This window comes from Daphnia magna, linkage group LG5 (genome assembly GCF_020631705.1).
Source record: "Daphnia magna isolate NIES linkage group LG5, ASM2063170v1.1, whole genome shotgun sequence".
NCBI classification, from domain to species: Eukaryota; Metazoa; Arthropoda; class Branchiopoda; order Diplostraca; family Daphniidae; genus Daphnia; species Daphnia magna.
In genome coordinates, this window is record NC_059186.1 from 12314734 (window position 1) to 12332107 (window position 17374).

The following is a 17374-nucleotide window of genomic DNA, read 5'->3' on the forward strand; positions in this document are numbered from 1 at the left end:
CAGCTGATGGATTGCAGACGCCCGTGATGCCCTTCCAAAAATGTATCCAATGACACGCGTATTGTGGCATATCAAGATCGTGTGCTTAATAAACTGGAACGACACACGATCAGAGAATCCTTAGCAAACTTCCGTGAGATCAACGTCAACAACCGACTCGGTGGGAAATTGCTCAGCAGTAATCAATCCATGGCTCAAACAAGCAGTACAGAATACTTTTGCCATGCTTATAGCTATTACGTGCCGAAAACAATTCGACTCTTCCAGACGCAGTATCATTGTCCAGCCGATTTCCGGATTATTCAACCTTTCATATCCCACGGCCGACTCGGTTAATCAACTCATGTCTAAATGTTTCTACTCCTAGTCTGTGGCTGTACTGTATCAATGTAAAGAAAAATTTGCATTCACTGCTTCCATTTTTAGATGGCAAATGCGTAGTTGAATTATGAATTTTGTTGAAGTGTGTACTTTGTAGTTATGGTAGTTATTCATAGTTATTCGTAGATCAGAGTACGGATTCGGAATTCGGAATTTGGAAATCGGAATTCGGAAATTCCGATTCAGAATCAGAAATCAGAATCGAAATCTTGGCAATGGATCAATGGGTTGGTACTAGAACAGCATTATCTGTGGATAACATTGGCCAGCAGCAGACGCTTCTCTTACGTTTGTTTTCCAGAATTTCGAAACTTATGTTAGCGAGTGGCGACGTGACGTCAGGGAGTTTTTAACGACTGTGCTGAAGTTCTGTAGGTTTTACAATTTTCTCTTGAAAAAATCTGCCTTGATTTCAGCCTGAGTTAGCTGATCATCTTTTTATTAACTCAATTTGGTTTTTGATTTATTTGGACACTTTCCCTTTGTTGTTGTTAAGTCTTTCTGGAGAGACAGACATATCCTCCTTGCTTAATGTATTAACTGTAAATCTAGTATGTAATTGTTATTGCTTTTTTTCTCATGGGCAATGTTTTATCCCTATATTAATAATCTACAATCTTAGCTTAGAAGTGAGTGTGGTGTTGTTCTGATGGTAACCATTCCTTTGGGTTTTTGAACAACATTAAGCGAAAAGAGCATTTGATAATATAGAATCCAAATATTTAGTAGCTGTTGATTTGCATTAATTTTCTTTTTTCACAATAGAATAAATCCCCCTGATTGTCTGTTTGGCATTGATTTTTGGGAAGATCCAGTTACGATTGGTATTTAGACAAGTTGGAGCACTATTTCTTAGCCAAGGGAATTGTAGTTCACAAGAAACAGAGGGATCAAGGAAACTCATGAAGTAGCTGTTGAAATGAAATCCCTGTTGATTCTTTTTTGTTTTCTGTACTAAATAATCATTTATTTTTGTCCTCTTGAATGCCATTGAAAAGCTTTTTCAAGTGAAAGGGATTACACATACAACAGACGTGATGGTTGATGGGGTACGTCCACATTTGTAGGACTTCGTCCTACGCTTGCTTCGTTTTTAAGAACTCTACCAAAGGGAATTATTACTCCCATATCACGTAGTTATGCATTATTATCCGTTCTTCTTTCACCTTCTATTCCACCTTCTATTCCACCTTCTCCTGCCCCTTGAAACGGAGGATGGGAAAGAAAGGATGCACCATAAAAGTAGAGCGTTCAGACCCGACCGCAGCTCACAAGACTGTTGGCCAACGATCGAGGTTGTTGTGCATTTTTTTTCTCTGTTTACTCGAGTTCACGATAGCCAGGAGCAACAGTTTGTTAGTGCTTTCGTCTTTAGACGTTTCTTAACTTTCATGTTAACAAATTTGACTCGAATTGTTTTTCCCAGTGACCTAAATCGTCGGCTTTCTCATGTGAGCTCCCTTTTTTTCCTAATTTAGCTTGTATTGTCTTTCGATTTTACTGTTCTCTCCGGGAGGCTCGCTTTGAAGATTTAAAAATGAAGAAAAAAGGATCATGGGATCGATCGTGTTACGGTGGAGCAATTTTCTTAAAAGGACTCGGGTTTTCAGTTTTAATTTAAAAGTTGGCGTTGAAATCGAGACGTAATAGTGACCCGACAACACAACTTTTCTTTTACGGCTAGTGATACATGTCTAAATAAAAACACGGTTTCATAATCCCATCTTTTATCTCGTTGTATTTTGATTTTTGATTACAGTTTCGTCTGGTGGCAGAGAAAGTCTGAACGTGTTGTTTTCGTTTTGTTGGTCAGTCCAAGTGGATGATCAGAGCAGGGAAAAAAAAGAGAAAAGAGAGCTATAGAGTGAAAGAATGCTGATGGGCTTCCGCCACTACTGGACGACGTCTTTGCCAAAACAGGCGTCCACCACCGTCGCAACCACCCCAGAAAGACAACCCGTGCCAGGATCCTGCTGCTGCTGCACTTTGAGCAGCAGGGAGAAGCCGCCATAGAGAAGAGCCTGGAAAGGAAGAAGCGCAACGCACGCTACCGATAGATCGGCCAACTTTTTCTATCCCGTACATCCAACCTCATCATCAATTTTGTTCATTCGTTCCTGTTTGGTTTTTTAAATCTACATTTTAAACGCGTTTGTGCGGCGGCCCGCTCACGTTCTCATCGGCATTCAGGTCCGGGAATTAAAAGCAAGCCCTCCATAGTTCCAAGTTTTTTTTCTTCTAGTCATTCCAGCCAGGTGGTTATGGCATCGACCAGCCCTTTGGCAACTCACTCACCAGGTTTTTTTCTAACTCATTATCTAAGGACACGCGTTTAAACATAAATATTTATTGCAGTCTTGTTGTTGTTTTCGTTTTGTGTTTGTCCTTTTGTTTAGATGATAAAAGAATGCATTCGTCGGGTGGTGTTGTTGGAGCCACGGTGCCTCCAACCTTGCTACGACCTGGTGATCCCCGTTGGGTTGAACAGTCGTTTAGCAAACGGGATTGTTGTCGTTTTGTTACCAGTACAAAAGAAACTTCACAATGCGCCTGCGGTCAAACATGGGCCTACCACAAAACGCACGGTGTCGAAAGTGTCGGCGAGCCAGGCGAAGTTTGGGCTCCGACCTTCCACACAGTCAGCAGTCCAACGGATGCTTACGGCACCATCGACTTTCTAGGTGGACCCCACCCTAACAAAGCGCAGTTTATTCGGTTGGGGTTTGATTCACGACCCGACCTTATCCTTCAACTTTTGACTCGCGAATGGGGACTCGAATTGCCTAAACTTATCATTTCTGTTCATGGCGGAAAAGCGAATTTCGAACTCAACCCACGTCTCAAACGCGTGCTTCGCAAAGGACTCCTTCGGGCTGCCAAAACTACTGGTACCCTATTATTTTGGTTTTTTTTTGTTTTGTCGACGTGACTCTTGAAAATTCAAACTGACATTACTTGTATTCCTGGCAGGTGCTTGGATTTTGACAGGAGGTACTAGTACAGGAGTTACTCGTCACGTTGGCGATGCCTTGATATCGGAACGATCCCCTCGTCTCCGAGGGGGAAGGGTAGTCAGCATCGGCATCGCTCCTTGGGGTGTGGTGGAGAACCGTGTTTCGTTGATCGGTCGCAAGAAGGATGTCGCCTACCAATCAATCGACCATCCTCGTTCTAAATTTGCTGCCCTCAACAATCGACACGCTTACTTCCTATTGGCGGATAACGGAACTGTCGGTCAGTTACCAACTCATTGATTCATTTTTTTTAAAAAACCAAACCATCGGTTCTTGTATGGGAATTGTTTCCATCAGGTCGATACGGAGCGGAAATTGCACTGCGGCGGAAGCTGGAAAAATACATTTCCAGTCAACGGCTGCTGGCTCGCACTAACTGCTCTATTCCTGTAGTTTGTTTGGTCATCGAAGGAGGCATGCACACCATTAGAACAGTTCTGGAATACGTGACGGATTCGCCGCCCGTTCCAGTCGTTGTAGTCGAAGGCTCAGGCCGTGCAGCTGATTTAATAGCTTTCGCGCACAAATATGCATCGGAAACGGGCGAATCATCGACGGTATTGGACGGAATGCGGGAACAGCTACTGGCCGCCATCCAGCGGACCTTTCATATTCACCAGTCTCAAGCGGATAAGCTGCTGGCTGAACTTTTGCAATGCGTCAAGAAGAAAAATCTGATAACCATTTTTCGGCCATCGGACAGCGCAGCCACTGCGGACATCACGGGTGACGGCCACGAGCTGGATCACGCTATTTTGAGTGCCCTTTTCCGCGCCCGGCACTTGTCGGCAGCCGAGCAACTTTGCCTAGCGCTCGCATGGAACCGAGTCGATATCGCCCGCTCCGAGATCTTCGTTTACGGACAAGAATGGACGGAAGGAGCTCTAGAGGAAGCCATGATGGAAGCCCTGGTGAAAAATCGTGTTGACTTTGTTAAATTACTTTTAGAGACGGGTGTGCAAATGGCCAGATTTTTAACCATTGCCCGGCTAGAGGAGCTCTACAACTCTAAGCAAGGGCCTGCCAATACGCTGAGGTATATTGTTCGCGACGTCCGGCCGTACATGCCACGCAACTACTCCTACACTCTGATCGACATTGGTTTGGTCATCAACAAGTTGATGGGTGGTGCTTACCGGTCTTCCTACACCCGGCGAAAATTTCGTCACAATTACACGATCTTGATGAAGAAACCGACGCCGGTAGTCCAGAGTGCCTTAGCACGAGTTTACAGGTATGCACAGTGTCTTGAACTCTATTGTTTAATGCCAATAATATTAACCCATCTTTTTGGCTTATCACTTAGTAATCACGTTCTGCGCAACGGGGGCAACAATCAGAGCACACTCGACGATAGCCAGTGCCATGTAGAGACATCTTTTAATTTATTTTCTCAACAGCCGTTCAACGAACTTCTCATCTGGTCTGTCCTCACCAAACGCCAAGCCATGGCCAAATTGATGTGGCACCATGGTGAGGAGGCCCTTGCTAAAGCGCTGGTGGCCAGCAAACTGTATCGAGCCATGGCCAGCGAAGCGGCTGACGACGATTTGGAAGTCGAAATCTACGATGAATTACGCAGTTACGCAGCCGAATTCGATCGCGAGGCATTGGAATTGCTAGACTATTGCTACCGTCAAGACGATGATCTCGCCCAGCAATTATTGACCTGCGAATTGTCCAATTGGTCTCGTCAAACTTGCCTCAGGTTGGCCTTTGCATGTCATCATCGTGAACTGTTGGCCCATCCTTGTGCTCAGCTCATCCTGGGCGACTTGTGGCTCGGTGGATTGCGCACACGACGCTCAACCAACCTGAAAATTGTGCTGGCCATTATTTGCCCGCCACTGATTCTCCGTTTGGAATTCAAATCTAAAGAGGAGCTCCAGTTGATGCCTCAAACTGAAGAAGAGCACATGATCGACCTGAAGGACGAAGGGCGCGACAACAATACGAGCAGCGATCATTCCTCTTCCAATTCGTCGTCGGCTTCTTCGTCTCCGTCCAGCTCGCCGAGATCCGAACGCAGTGCCAGCATGAGGCGCGTCAGTTTGGCCGACGGAGTTGAAATGAACGCTGGTGGTGGCAGTAGTCATCATCGCCAGCGTCACCATTCCGGCTCTTCTACTCCTGGAGCCACCAGTAACGTGCCAATAGTCGAGAAAGATGAGCTTAATCAAGAGAACAACACCAGCAAAGAACAGATAGTTTTTGAGGCTGTCGATCCAGGTGTCATTTACGAACGGCGCCGTATGCGTCAGTTGCGCATCAAAAGGAAATTCTACGAGTTTTACGCAGCGCCCATCACGAAATTCTGGTCCTGGTCCATGGCTTATTTCATTTTCCTCATCATTTACACGTACACGGTGCTGATTCGGACGCCACCGACGCCCGAGTGGAACGAATGTTACGTTATCCTGCACATGGCCAGCTTTGGCGGGGAGAAGGTGCGTGAAATTCTGGCCAGCGAGCCGGTGAAGCTCAGCCACAAGATATCCGTTTGGGCTTCGAGCGTGTGGAATTGTTGCGACGCCTTCTTTGTCATCGAATTTTTTATCGCCATGATATTTCGTCTCCAGAAAGACACACTGGAAATCGGCCATGTCCTCTACTGTCTCAACATCGTCTTTTGGTATCATGAAAAGTGCACGTTTCGTTTTGGCATTTCAAACTAAACATTTTTTGGGAAAACGTATTCAGGTACATCCGAATTTTGAGAATTCTTCAAGTTTCTAAATTTCTTGGACCGTTCGTGACGATGATTGGCCGCATGTTGGAGAAGATGATCTATTACATCACGTTGATGCTCGTGGTGCTCATGTCTTACGGTGTTTTCCGCCAGTCGGTTCTCTTCCCACACGAAGAGTTTTCGTGGTTCCTGGTGCGTGACATCTTTTTCAAACCGTATTTCATGATTTACGGAGAATTGTTTGCCGGAGATATCGATCCTCCATGCGGCAACGGAACCAAACCGGATGGATCTTTTGATCCTGACATGCCCCCTTGCGAAACCGGTCGCTGGCTCAATCCACTCCTAATGACATGCTATTTGCTGGTGGCCAATATTTTACTACTCAATTTGCTCATCGCCGTCTTCAACTCCATTTTCCTGAGGACAAACGTCTTCTCACACCAAATATGGAAATTCAATCGTTTTAATGTCGTCATGGAGTACGAACAGAAGCCGGCCTTACCGCCACCCCTCATCATCTTCTCGCATCTTTATCTCATTTTCAAATGGTGTCGAAGATGCTCTAAAGGTGAAAAAAAAGAATTGCAATTCCGGGGCTTTAGTTTACAGGTTTCTATTAACAATAATGTCTTGTTTTGAAACAGGAATGAAAGAGTCGTATGACTACGGACTAAAACTCTTTTTGGACAAGGACGATCTTGAACGATTGTACGATTTTGAAGAAGAATCGATGGAAGGGCTGGTCCGCGAGAGAGAGGCCAAACAACATCAGAGCACAGATGAACGGGTCCGGTTGATTGGAGAAAGATTGGACGGTATGGGGTCCAAAATTGAAGATTCCTACCAAAAATCTGCCCAGCATGGCGACAGCCTTCAATCGCTTGACTTTCGCCTGATAAGGCTCGAAGAAGTTTTGGAACAAACGAACGCTTCCCTGGCCGTAATCCATCGTTTCATGTCGTTTCAAAGGAGCATTCGATCAACGGATGGAGACCGCCAGCAAATCTCTCCGACCAAAAACAGGCGCTCGTTCAAATCGTCTCCAAACGTTGCCTTGCCTGCACCACCTTCTCAGCCGTTGACTGTCGAAGACTTCCGTCGGCATCTAACAACAGTCGATCCATCAGTCGATCGAAGCCGCATGGGTGGTAGAAGATCTAGCTGTGCGGCGTTCGATCCGGATGATGATGGCCAAACGAGTGTCATGGCGAACCCCCCTCCTATACAGATACATCAAGTGGTTGAACCACAAGATTTAGCCATGCTTCGATCGCTAGGCAACACTGGAGGTAGCCATCTACGACGACGAACGGTCAGCGAGACCTCCAAAGATGGCGTTAGTATTCTCCAATCGATGGAATTCGACGCTGCTGCACGAGAAGGATCTACTTTGTTTGAACCGCCGTTGGGCCGACATTTAGTTCTTGGCCGTACGTCCAGCTCACCTTGGCCAGATGTCCCACCGTCACCCAAGGTAGATAAGTTTCAATTTATTCACACACGAAATAAAATTTGGCATGACACTATTCGTTTTTCTTTCAGAGAGTTGACCGGATAAAAGAGGAAGACGATGAGCTGGGCACCACCACGTTAGCCATAGCTTCGTACGATTCGAGCGAGCGTTCCATAAGTCAGATGCTTAGTACGCCCGTCGATGATGGCGATGAGGAACTGACGGAAGTCTTTGAACAGCATGACAATGACCTTCTAGATGACACGATGGTAGATACCTGCAGCAATGTCCTTTTATTAGGACCGAGCACTAGCAGCTCGCCGCCGCAGTACCACCGATCGTATAGCGTTGGGGCAGGTGTAGTCAACCAGTCAGGTGGCGGTGCCGGCGTAGGTGGAGAAGGGCCGGGTATGAAGCGCTCTCGCAATTGGTCAGGCACCGAAGTTGGATTCAGTCCGCGGGGTAGTCGCCGTCAGAAGCATAGAAGTCCTCCACCGATTGAAGACGACAAGAAAATGTGTTCAGGTATACAAATGAAATTGTTCTGGTTGCCATTAATTAACCACCGAATTTTGCTAGATCAAACCAATCAACCAGTACGACGGACGCGTTTGCAATCAATGCATTCGTACTCACCACCAGGTACAGCCATAACGGCAATGGTAGAGCAACAACAACCGCCGCCGAAGATCAACATCATTCCGGCTGGACAGGGTATTCCGCGTAGTAAGTCAAATGGGGCTGCACCTTCTAGGCTATCCGCGAACAAACATCCACCTGCTGCTGCTAAAGTGGAAGCCGAAGCCGAGCATCTGCGTGAAATTGAAGGACAAGATTATCAAATGATGGAAGGCATTATTCGTCGTCGACTTCATCGCGATTCAGAAGACCTGGACAATTCATTAGAGGTAATGAGACAATGTCCTCGTCCTTGATTCGATTTTTTTCATTTACAAGTAATTTTCTTGCAGGATTTGTGTAATGTACCGATTCCACTGGAAGAGGCTCTGGACAGCTTCGATGAATCTCCGGAAATTGAACGAGAGGCCATCAATTTCATAGTGGGAGAATCGCTTGTGGAACATTCAGGACAGGAGGACAAACAACAACAAGCGAAGCAGCCCATTTTAAAGGTCAAATCGAGTAGCGAACCACCACCCGATGGTCACAAGTCAAAGACACTATCTCGTCCCGTCGTAAAGATAGGGACCAACAATTCATCCCCAGAAGACCAGGAAGTGATTAATTTGACCCGTTCCGCCAACCTTCTCGCCATGCCATGCAGTCAATTGAGGCCGGAGGAAGATGTAACTATTATCGTCGAAGACGAATGTTGAAGAAAAACAACGAGGACAGACGCAGCCAAATAAAAATTTCTATTTACTAAATGAGGCGTGCGTGCTTCGGAAGTTACCGGACTTGGTGTTTTTAAAAGTCTCTTAGCTTAAATGTTTCCGTGTGTGCCAACTCCCATTTGCGTGTACGCCACTCATTCTTATTATTTTTTAGCAAAATTTTGTTAAGTTGTTTGGTCAGTGTCGTTCGCAGTCCACAGTGTAATATTTTGAACCTTTTACCAAACCAATGTTAGATCTTGAACCAATTTGATGAAATCCCCTCCCCTCCTCTGAAACATGGTGTTTAGATCATTTTCTTTTAATTCATTAGAAGTACCTTACGTTAGGACGGTTTTGTTAAAAAAAAAAGCAAAAAACAAAACAGTATTTTGGCTGTAGTTCCCGGTGCGCGCGCAAATAAACTGATTTTGCTGGTTTGACATACACCAGTTAGTAGAGTTTGTCTTTCTATTTTTCCCTACCAGTCTTACTATTAAAACAGTAAATTTACCCGTTTTTGCCGAGTATCTAGTAAAATAACATGGCTGTAACGAACTAACGACTTAAGCCACGTTCAGACTACAGCCTTTTTGAGCGTTTTACGTACTACGTATAACGTTTTTACGCTCCGAGTTACGTAGCTGGGAACGGAAGAGTGTTCAGACACAACACTCTACGTAGTACGTAATACGTAAACTCAAAACGTAGTCAAAACGAAGTCAAAACTGAGCGTACGTAAAAATGAGATTGATCTCATTTTTACATAAGTTTTTGGGACGTTCTACGCACTACGTAGCCAAAATCTATTACGCTTGTCTACATTCTTTTGTTTTTTTTCAGGTTTTCTCTCCTGTTTATTCATTCTGGGATATGTCAGGTGTAGAATTGTAAATTTAATAATTAATTTTTTTAATTTTTATTTTAAAAATAAATATGGGGCCTACTAAAGTTGCCAAAAGAATTCCCCTAACAAATTCAAGTCACCCCCAAAAAATCACCGATAAAGAAAATCAAAAAGTAAATATTATGTCATGAAATCTTTTGCAACTATTTTTGTTTATTGCTTATTCTATTTTAGGTCTTCAAGAAATTGGTCAGAAGAAGAACGTTTCGTCCTCAGAACTTTTATCAATAAATATAACAAAGAGCTACAACAGGTACAAAAATCTACAGCAGACGCTAGAATCTCCGCAGAATCTAGCCTACTCTACGTAAATTTGACAGTGTAGTCTGAACAGTCTACGAACACATTTACGTAAATATGGCTCCGTAAAAAACGCAGTGAAATTTACGAAGTACAAACGTAAACTTTTAACGTTATACGTTATACGTTATACGTAGAAAAGAGCTGTAGTCTGAACGATACTTTACGACGTGGTTGGAACTGACAACTGAGAAGGAAAGGCGCCCAAAAGCACATTTTCTTACGCGCTCTAACGAAACGGGAAAGACTGTGCGGAACAATCGTTGAGTGAAATTTGAAAAGCGTCTGCTAGACAATAGAATTTACATCTCGCCTGGAGTTTCAGTTTAGCTGGCTGTTTTTTCACAGGCAGACTTTAACCGCAGTCGACAACATTCTATCTGTTAGTACATTTAATCAAAAGGATACACAATTTTTGTCTTATTTGCTTCTTGAAGTTTCATTTAAATTTAACCTTTAGGTGGCATTTTCGTGCAACATGACGTCCCTGCTTGGTTCCATGATTTCTACCCTTGGTATGGCTCTAAGATATCGGCCTCTGATTGGAGTTTCTAGTCAAGTTTCTAAAGCAAATGCTTTGTTCAATCCGGAATTGACGACTGTTCGCTTTCGCTATCATGCTGACAAAGTTGCAAAAGGACCAGTTCCACGCCGTCACGGCTATGAAGAAAAACTTTTCCAAAGTGGTCTTTTACCCAGAAAAGTGTCAGTAGATAAAGCCCTTCCAATGCCAACTTACAAACCCAAAAATAGTTGGAATGAAAAGAGAGCTCTCTTTGGTCAGAATGACTATATTGATATCCTCGGACCATCAAATGAAATATCTCAAAAAACACTCCATCCTACACAGTTGCTGTACCATGTACCTCCATGGCTTAGAGGAGTGCAAGGAAATGAATATCAAGTAATATTATGAAAACTTTATTAAAAAATTTCGGAATTCTTCATGTTTTGTTTATAATTCAATTTCAGGTTCTTCTGCGCAGAAGAAAATTTGTGCAGAAGAAGGGTTACGCCCTAGGTCATCCAACAAAGTGGGCCACTTTGAACACAAGGATCAAGAAGCTGTATACATATTTGAACCATAAAACTAAGTCACCTTTCTGGAAACATTCTTAGCAAATTTGATGTTAAATGCAGAAAAGTATAACAAGAATTAATTAATAATCAGTTTTTATAAAATCAAGCCATTCTCTGAATGCTCATAGTGTAATTAAGACCTTGAGTTCCAAAGACATGGTTGAAACAAAATAATTGCACTTCGCAGACTGTTTACAGCAAAGTAACAAAAAAAGAATAACAATTCTACATCAAAACAGAAGACGAAAACTTGATTATTCATCAAGTTCGTTGATTTCCAGCTCCACTGAGAAAACGGCCTCCCACGGATAGCGTACTGCTTCTATCTGTGTCCACAAAGAAGAAAAAACAATTGCAAGTGAGGAATAGGTCAAGAATCAAAATGAAACTCACCAGTTGGTCAACCGCCTCTCTGGTAGCTAACGAAACAGTCCATTTTTCCTCCATACCAGAGGCCTCATCCAAGAAGTAACATCGAATTTGTTCTGGTTTGCTTACAAAGCTTTCCTAAAAAAAAACGCTCGCAAAGTTAAATTGCTCATGAAGACAAATACAGTTCCTCTGGTCTTATTACCAGAGAGATGAGATTGACAAGTTGCTGGAGACTGAGAAGCGAAACGCCCCATGTTCTAAATTGGACTTGATGATTCGTCAACCAACGGGGATCTCCACGCACTAATGCCATTCGATCACTTGTCACCATCAAAGCGGTGTTAAGATAAGTTGCCGTTTGCTGATGGGTTTCTTGCTGTTTACTGTTGCCCCATTCTACCCGGCAACTGGTGCAAAAGAGGAAGACACGGGAATTGCTGTCTGGCATGAAGCGATTGGTCGTCGTCGAACCTACAATCCCTATGTCTCCGTCATCCGCAGAACATGTTGAAACGGTGTCCCGGTCTCCTCGGACAAGCCCCTCCAACGCCAGCCATTGGTCTGCCATAAGATCCAACCGGGGCGGCGGTGCTTTGATTCCTGATTTCTCGAGAACATCTTAAGGAAACAAATCGAACCTAATTCTTCGCACACAAGTAAATATGAATGACAATACCAGTGAGGAAATGGATCACGTTCTTTGTTCTTCTTTGATCACGGAGCAACACGAGATGCGGTAAAGCCGTGCCAAATTTAAGCACAACACCTTGATTGCCGATGACGGTCAGCATAGAAACCAGTTGACTAAGTGGGTAACTTATTTCCAGGTTTAGCCAACTTTCTGGTTGCTCACTATTAACAAAACAAAAAAGGTTCAGCTAATTTTTTTAAAAAAGATCCAACTAGAAAATTATTTGCCTGCTATTTGATTGAGTTATGCGGAGAAAATAGACTTTATGACTGGTTATCACCAAAAGGGCAGGAGTTGGCGTAAGTTCTTCCTCCATCGGGCCAGCGGTCATCGTGACCAACTCAATCTTTCATTTGCATTCATGAATTAAAGAGTTATTAAATGTTTTTATTTTAAGGGTTACCTTGATAAGGCCATGGAACTCCTCAGATTGGTGGCCCAATAGGAACATTTCGCAGTAAAGTCTTAACCGATGATCCACCTAAGGCATTTCTTCAATTAGTTCACACCAGCATTTCGAGCCAGGTATTATGAAAACTTACTTGCGAAAAGTCAGCGTAGGAATAGTTATAGGACGGGATCGATGACGATGTTGAGCGGATAGAAGAAGTAGAGCGAACCGCTGAAGAACTATTCTTATTACTAGCTTGACTACTGCTCTTGCTACTGTGCGAGAGCGATGAAAGGGATTTGCCAGTTGGCTTTCTGTTGAGGTTTGAGCCGTTCGCGTTCAACGGGGAGACCGAATACTCCGTCATGGTGGCGAGTCGCATGACCTTGTCAGCAACGACTTCGACACTTCCTTCTTCTGAAGTATCGGAGACTTCTTCACCACCGCTAACACTGGAAGAGTAGGGCTCATTGGAAGTAACGATGACGTCACTTCCTGACTGATTGCTTGTAGAAGACATTGATTCAGAGACACAGGTTTCAGTGGGACCTACTGCCTGTTGTTGTTCCAATGCAAATACCATATCACTTGCACAATACGGACAGACGGAATACTCCTCCAGTTGTCCTGTTGAAGCAACAATCAAAAAATGAGTCCGATTGTCGACGAAGGAGAAGAGTGTCGGACTTTACCTTTCAAAAGAGGAGAGGAAACAGCTGAACTGCGTAGCTTTATAGCCGCCTGAACTAAAGGAAATTTACGGTCGCACTTCATGCAGCTCATATCGTCTTTAGGTAATCTTTCTTCTTTCTCTGGATTAGCAGTTGTTGTTGATGTCTCGGAGCAACTTGCGAGAATCTTTTCCAATTCCTACGGGGAAGAAAATAGAAGTTGATCATTTCAAACAGTTTGCAATAACGAAAGCGTAATAGTACGGCAATTTACTCTAAAGTCTTCTTTTTCCATGTCATAGATGGCTTCGGTACTGTTGCGAAAATTGGAATAAAAGAGCAGTTGTACTCGAACTACGGAACGAGGTGAAGCAGATTGTTGGAGAACCGTTACGCATTGCAGACTCGATCGCTTCCAGCAGGAAAGTGTCTGACCGCTGAGAGAGTTTTTTTCGCAGAGATAAGCAGCCGACACGGTCATCAAACGCTCCTCTTGCAAATCCGAATTGATTTGACGTTGAACGACAAAGACATGAAGATCATCTGAATCTTCATCGTTCGAATCGCCTTGGCTGGTGATCACGCAAGTTTGTTCGCTAGGAAGATTCCGATCGCTTTCAGACTTTAGTACAAGTATAGCGTCATCCTTTCCCGAAGACTCGGATTTTGTGTCTTGATCCGGGTTGAGCATCTCATCGTTGTTGGTGTTGGCCGATTGCGTCAACTGGGTTTCAGTTTCTTGCCATCCAAGAAGCAAACGAACTTCGTTTCCTGCTTGACTAGTCAGCCAATTTTCTTGACCAAAGACACGACGTAGTTCTTCTACTCGTTGCTTGGTAGTCAAATGTCCTGAACTGCTTGATGCAGGCTGTTGTTCAGATGGCTTCGGCAAGGTCACAACAGTGGATACCATAGTGTTCTGATCGGATTTCATGAAAGAATCAGAATCGGCTGGCAGAAGGTTTGGGGGATCAGCAATTTCCACTTCTCTCATTCGGCTCGCTTTACGACGCTTCACCGCTGACAACGACAATGGGTTAATCGCGGCGATGGATTGATCCAGAGTTTTGCCAGGCGAGGGAGATGGCCGAATTCTCTCCGAGCCACCCAGGGAACTCTGGAATTCGCTAACGACTGCACCTAGAGAATTTTGGCTGTTTTCGTCTATTTCGTTCACTATAGAAGAGGAAACCGTCGTTTGTTGCTGAAGCAGTCGGGAGGTACTCCACGTTCCGATCAATTCCGGTTGAATCGAATACAAAGCTGCCATTGTGCCCACAGCATCCTTTTCGATGGAACTTAATAGCTGTTCATCTAGTCGAAACTAAACGGAATACGATGAAACTTGCACATTCATTATGTCAATGCGTTGCGAGTTACCTTTTTTCGGTTTACGCCAGACGAGACGCGACGCAAAACTACGAGCCGATATTCTTTGACATAACTCAGTGGATTGAACTCCAAACTGAGTTTAACCAAATGTGGCAAAAAGGATAAAGCCGATAATGCTTCCCCGCTAGATATGCAATTGTATGCTACATCCAATTCCTCCAGAGAAACCAATTGCTCCACACCTGATGACAAGAACATTTAACAAAAGACTGCAAAATAGATGATGGCAAAGAGTGTTACAACCTCTGAGACTATCTAGCTGATTCTGCCTGAGTTTTAATACTTTCAATGTGGTCCTCGCGCTGGGGGCTAAGACAGGTATCCTTTGAAGGCTATTGAAGTCTAGTGTGAGACTATGTAGGGTCATTAGGGTAGAAAGGGATTGTGTAGAGTTGTCCGTCAACTCATTGAAACTAAAAAAGAAACAACAATTGAACTTATTAACTGCTTTTGTTGTTTGCATATTATTGATACGGCTTACGTCAAATTTAGAGTTTTGAGCCACGGTGCTAATTGGAGTCCAGTGCCAAGATCAATTGTCTGACAGCTGGATTAATGGTATTTAAATGTTTGAAAATATGATCAGAAATATGTTGACTCTAAACATACCTAGTGACATGAAGAGAGTGCAATTCTGACCAGAGAAATGTTTCAGAGCAATTGTCACCTCCACATCCTTGCAGTGCATCATCCAGAGAATCAAGACAAGCATATAGAACCAAATGATGCAGTTGGGACCGAAGTTGGGACAAGTGGCTAAGGTGAACGATGGGGATGTTTCTAACTTCCAAATGAGTTAACTGATGAAATGGTGCCAAATTAATGGTTTCACTGAGGAGCGAAGAACTACTGGCAGGTTCTGGAATGATTTTGATAGCCTTTACATTTGACAACAAATTATGGAGGGAGGAAGATTCTGCATGCTGTGAATAAGATGATGAAGAATAAAGTGCAGAACAGATTTCTTGAATCTGCTTGCTTGTCAAACTTAGACGGGAGCGGGATGCAGCCAGAGATTCTTTTTTGTTTTGCAACAGAAAAATTATGTCCTGCAAACGAGATTGAGTGTTGCCGCTGTCCGCTACTGCCATGGTTGATCGTCTAGACGAAAACAACGACTGCATCTTGTGGGCTTTACATCGGTTGTAGAAATTCAAAAAGAGGAGACGATTGAGAGGGTGTCTTATGATCGCTTGCCAATCAAATTGTGTGAAAACATCCTCCCACTTCACTTCCGGATTAATCAAATCCCAAACTGCGTCAAAAGAGAACCGCGCTGTTTTAGAACAGCTGTTTACTCATAATACACCAATGCCCATTATTTGACAAAGCACCTATCTGGATATTTTCTGGCTACTTGAAGGAATTTTAATCAATCGATTTAATCGTGATTTGATATAACTATCACCGTTACTGTCAAGAATGATTGAACATGGCTGCGCTAGCCATCTACAGAGTTCATCACTCGGGTACAAAATGTACTAGCACATTACAATTTGCTTATTTTTTGTTTTGTTTCAGGATTGAGTTTTTCGAAATCTATGGCTTCAGATGGGATTACTTTCGGAGGTGTTGGATTAGAAAATTATTTGTAAATAATGTGCGAAATTCCTCCAAAAAGACATAAGCAGTAGAAGGCAGAAAAATTTTATAGCCGAAAAATTCCCCACAATCGTTCGGATTTTTTCGGTAAGGAGCTGGTTTCTGTGTTTTCTTTTTGAAGCGTAAATTGTTGGAGTATTTTTATCAAATTTAGTTCTTGATGTGTATGCCTTGAAACATTAAAAGAGGAATGAAAACATTGACCCAGGACTTCGACCCAGTCTTATGAACTAGATCTAAAGTATGCCTAGGCAATACAAGAATGCAAGATAAATTAAACCAGTTCACTGCAAAAGAGATCGTCTAGTTCATGGATAGGCCTGCTTTGATGCTCTCCTTATAAAGGTCAACATGTTATTCTCTTAATGGACCTCCCAAATTGTTTTGCTTGTTGAATCTTGCAACTATTTCTTTGTTGTTTCAAACAACAGGTTTGGGAAGGAAAAATCACAGGATTTTATTGCCATTGTTGATAGCCTGCAGCATAGATGACTTTTAGGGCAGTGATGAAGGTTTCAGATAAGTTAATAGACTTCTTTTCTTATTGAGACACAAGTCACAGGTTATAAACATAGGAGGTATAAATCAAGAAGAAAAAGACATTCGAAACGTATTATCGGTTGGCAAAATAGTGGCTGAAAATTCACACATAGACCAGAGTCATAGATTACAAAGTCATAGACTATTGCTGCAGTCAATGTTTGGTAGTTGCTTGCAAAAGTGGCTCGTTGGTTACTGCGTGGGCTGTAAATACTGTTTCAATTTGCCAGTTGTGCACGATATCCGTCAACATTTTTCAATACACCAACTCCAGCCATCATGTACTGAATTTTAAATGCAGAATGGAATTCACTACGTGATTTTGGCTGACTCAGCCTTTACTGCGTATCCTACCGACCGATACGATCGTACACAGGCAGCTCGATGATTAATGATTACGGTGCTTTCTCACTTGTTTGATCTAACTTGAACATTCTTGCACACGGAAGAATCACTTAGCGGAATAAAAGTGAAAATATGTGCGCTAATTTTACGTACCATCTTTTCAATACCGATTGATCAACGGGAAGAGGATGTCGTCTTTTCTAGTACGT

At 43.3% G+C, this 17374-nt stretch overlaps 3 protein-coding genes and 1 long non-coding RNA gene across 7 annotated transcripts; 3 read left to right on the top strand and 1 right to left on the bottom strand.

The window, feature by feature from the left end:
• The first annotated feature begins 647 nt into the window (after positions 1-647).
• Positions 648-9335, top strand: LOC116923683 (transient receptor potential cation channel trpm). Of its 3 annotated transcripts, XM_045173836.1 has the most exons (12): positions 1450-1832; positions 2141-2459; positions 2572-2679; positions 2778-3269; positions 3352-3615; positions 3693-4629; positions 4702-6027; positions 6096-6655; positions 6732-7561; positions 7630-8065; positions 8120-8448; positions 8512-9335. In XM_045173836.1, the coding sequence occupies exons 3-12, from the start codon at positions 2643-2645 to the stop codon at positions 8875-8877; spliced, it is 5577 nt and encodes a 1858-aa protein (XP_045029771.1). In that variant the 5' UTR covers positions 1450-1832; positions 2141-2459; positions 2572-2642; the 3' UTR covers positions 8878-9335. The 3 variants fall into 3 exon arrangements, with proteins under 3 accessions (XP_032786077.2, XP_045029771.1, XP_032786076.2); XM_032930186.2 differs by lacking the exon at positions 1450-1832 and adding an exon at positions 648-752 and having other exon boundaries at positions 2141-2679; XM_032930185.2 differs by having other exon boundaries at positions 2141-2679.
• Positions 9336-10126: 791 nt separating this feature from the next.
• Positions 10127-11267, top strand: LOC116923709 (39S ribosomal protein L51, mitochondrial). 2 transcript variants are annotated; one of them, XM_045173872.1, is made up of 3 exons: positions 10127-10463; positions 10519-10985; positions 11054-11267. In XM_045173872.1, exons 2-3 carry the CDS (start codon positions 10560-10562, stop codon positions 11198-11200), a joined length of 573 nt encoding a protein of 190 aa, XP_045029807.1. In that variant the 5' UTR covers positions 10127-10463; positions 10519-10559; the 3' UTR covers positions 11201-11267. The 2 variants fall into 2 exon arrangements, with proteins under 2 accessions (XP_045029807.1, XP_032786118.1); XM_032930227.2 differs by having other exon boundaries at positions 10130-10463; positions 10542-10985.
• A 9-nt stretch (positions 11268-11276) lies between these two features.
• Positions 11277-15948, bottom strand: LOC116923684 (serine/threonine-protein kinase 11-interacting protein). Its single transcript, XM_032930188.2, has 13 exons — positions 15288-15948; positions 15160-15225; positions 14922-15091; positions 14667-14860; positions 13561-14610; positions 13308-13485; positions 12767-13242; positions 12628-12705; positions 12452-12570; positions 12210-12385; positions 11736-12151; positions 11555-11668; positions 11277-11487 (listed from the first exon to the last, which is right to left on the bottom strand). The coding sequence occupies exons 1-13, from the start codon at positions 15800-15802 to the stop codon at positions 11416-11418; spliced, it is 3624 nt and encodes a 1207-aa protein (XP_032786079.2). The 5' UTR covers positions 15803-15948; the 3' UTR covers positions 11277-11415.
• Positions 15949-16082: 134 nt separating this feature from the next.
• Positions 16083-16554, top strand: LOC116923716. The gene is made up of 2 exons (XR_004394629.2): positions 16083-16367; positions 16435-16554. It is a non-coding gene; the product is annotated as an uncharacterized LOC116923716 (long non-coding RNA).
• Positions 16555-17374: the final 820 nt, after the last annotated feature.

What these genes read in the sequence shown, in the direction of transcription:
- LOC116923683 (XM_032930186.2), top strand. Translation starts at nt 2,643, where the DNA reads ATGGCATCGACCAGCCCTTTGGCAACTCACTCACCAG. An exon ending in GCCTTAGCACGAGTTTACAG is followed by an intron (nt 4,630 to 4,701) that starts GTATGCACAGTG and finishes CTTATCACTTAG; the next exon opens with TAATCACGTTCTGCGCAACG. An exon ending in ACCTGGACAATTCATTAGAG is followed by an intron (nt 8,449 to 8,511) that starts GTAATGAGACAA and finishes ATTTTCTTGCAG; the next exon opens with GATTTGTGTAATGTACCGAT.
- LOC116923709 (XM_045173872.1), top strand. Translation starts at nt 10,560, where the DNA reads ATGACGTCCCTGCTTGGTTCCATGATTTCTACCCTTGGTATGGCTCTA. An exon ending in TGCAAGGAAATGAATATCAA is followed by an intron (nt 10,986 to 11,053) that starts GTAATATTATGA and finishes ATTCAATTTCAG; the next exon opens with GTTCTTCTGCGCAGAAGAAA.
- LOC116923684 (XM_032930188.2), bottom strand. Translation starts at nt 15,802, where the DNA reads ATGCAGTCGTTGTTTTCGTCTAGACGATCAACCATGGCAGTAGCGGAC. An exon ending in TCAGCTAGATAGTCTCAGAG is followed by an intron (nt 14,861 to 14,921) that starts GTTGTAACACTC and finishes TCTTGTCATCAG; the next exon opens with GTGTGGAGCAATTGGTTTCT. An exon ending in TGGAAAAAGAAGACTTTAGA is followed by an intron (nt 13,486 to 13,560) that starts GTAAATTGCCGT and finishes TCTTCCCCGTAG; the next exon opens with GAATTGGAAAAGATTCTCGC.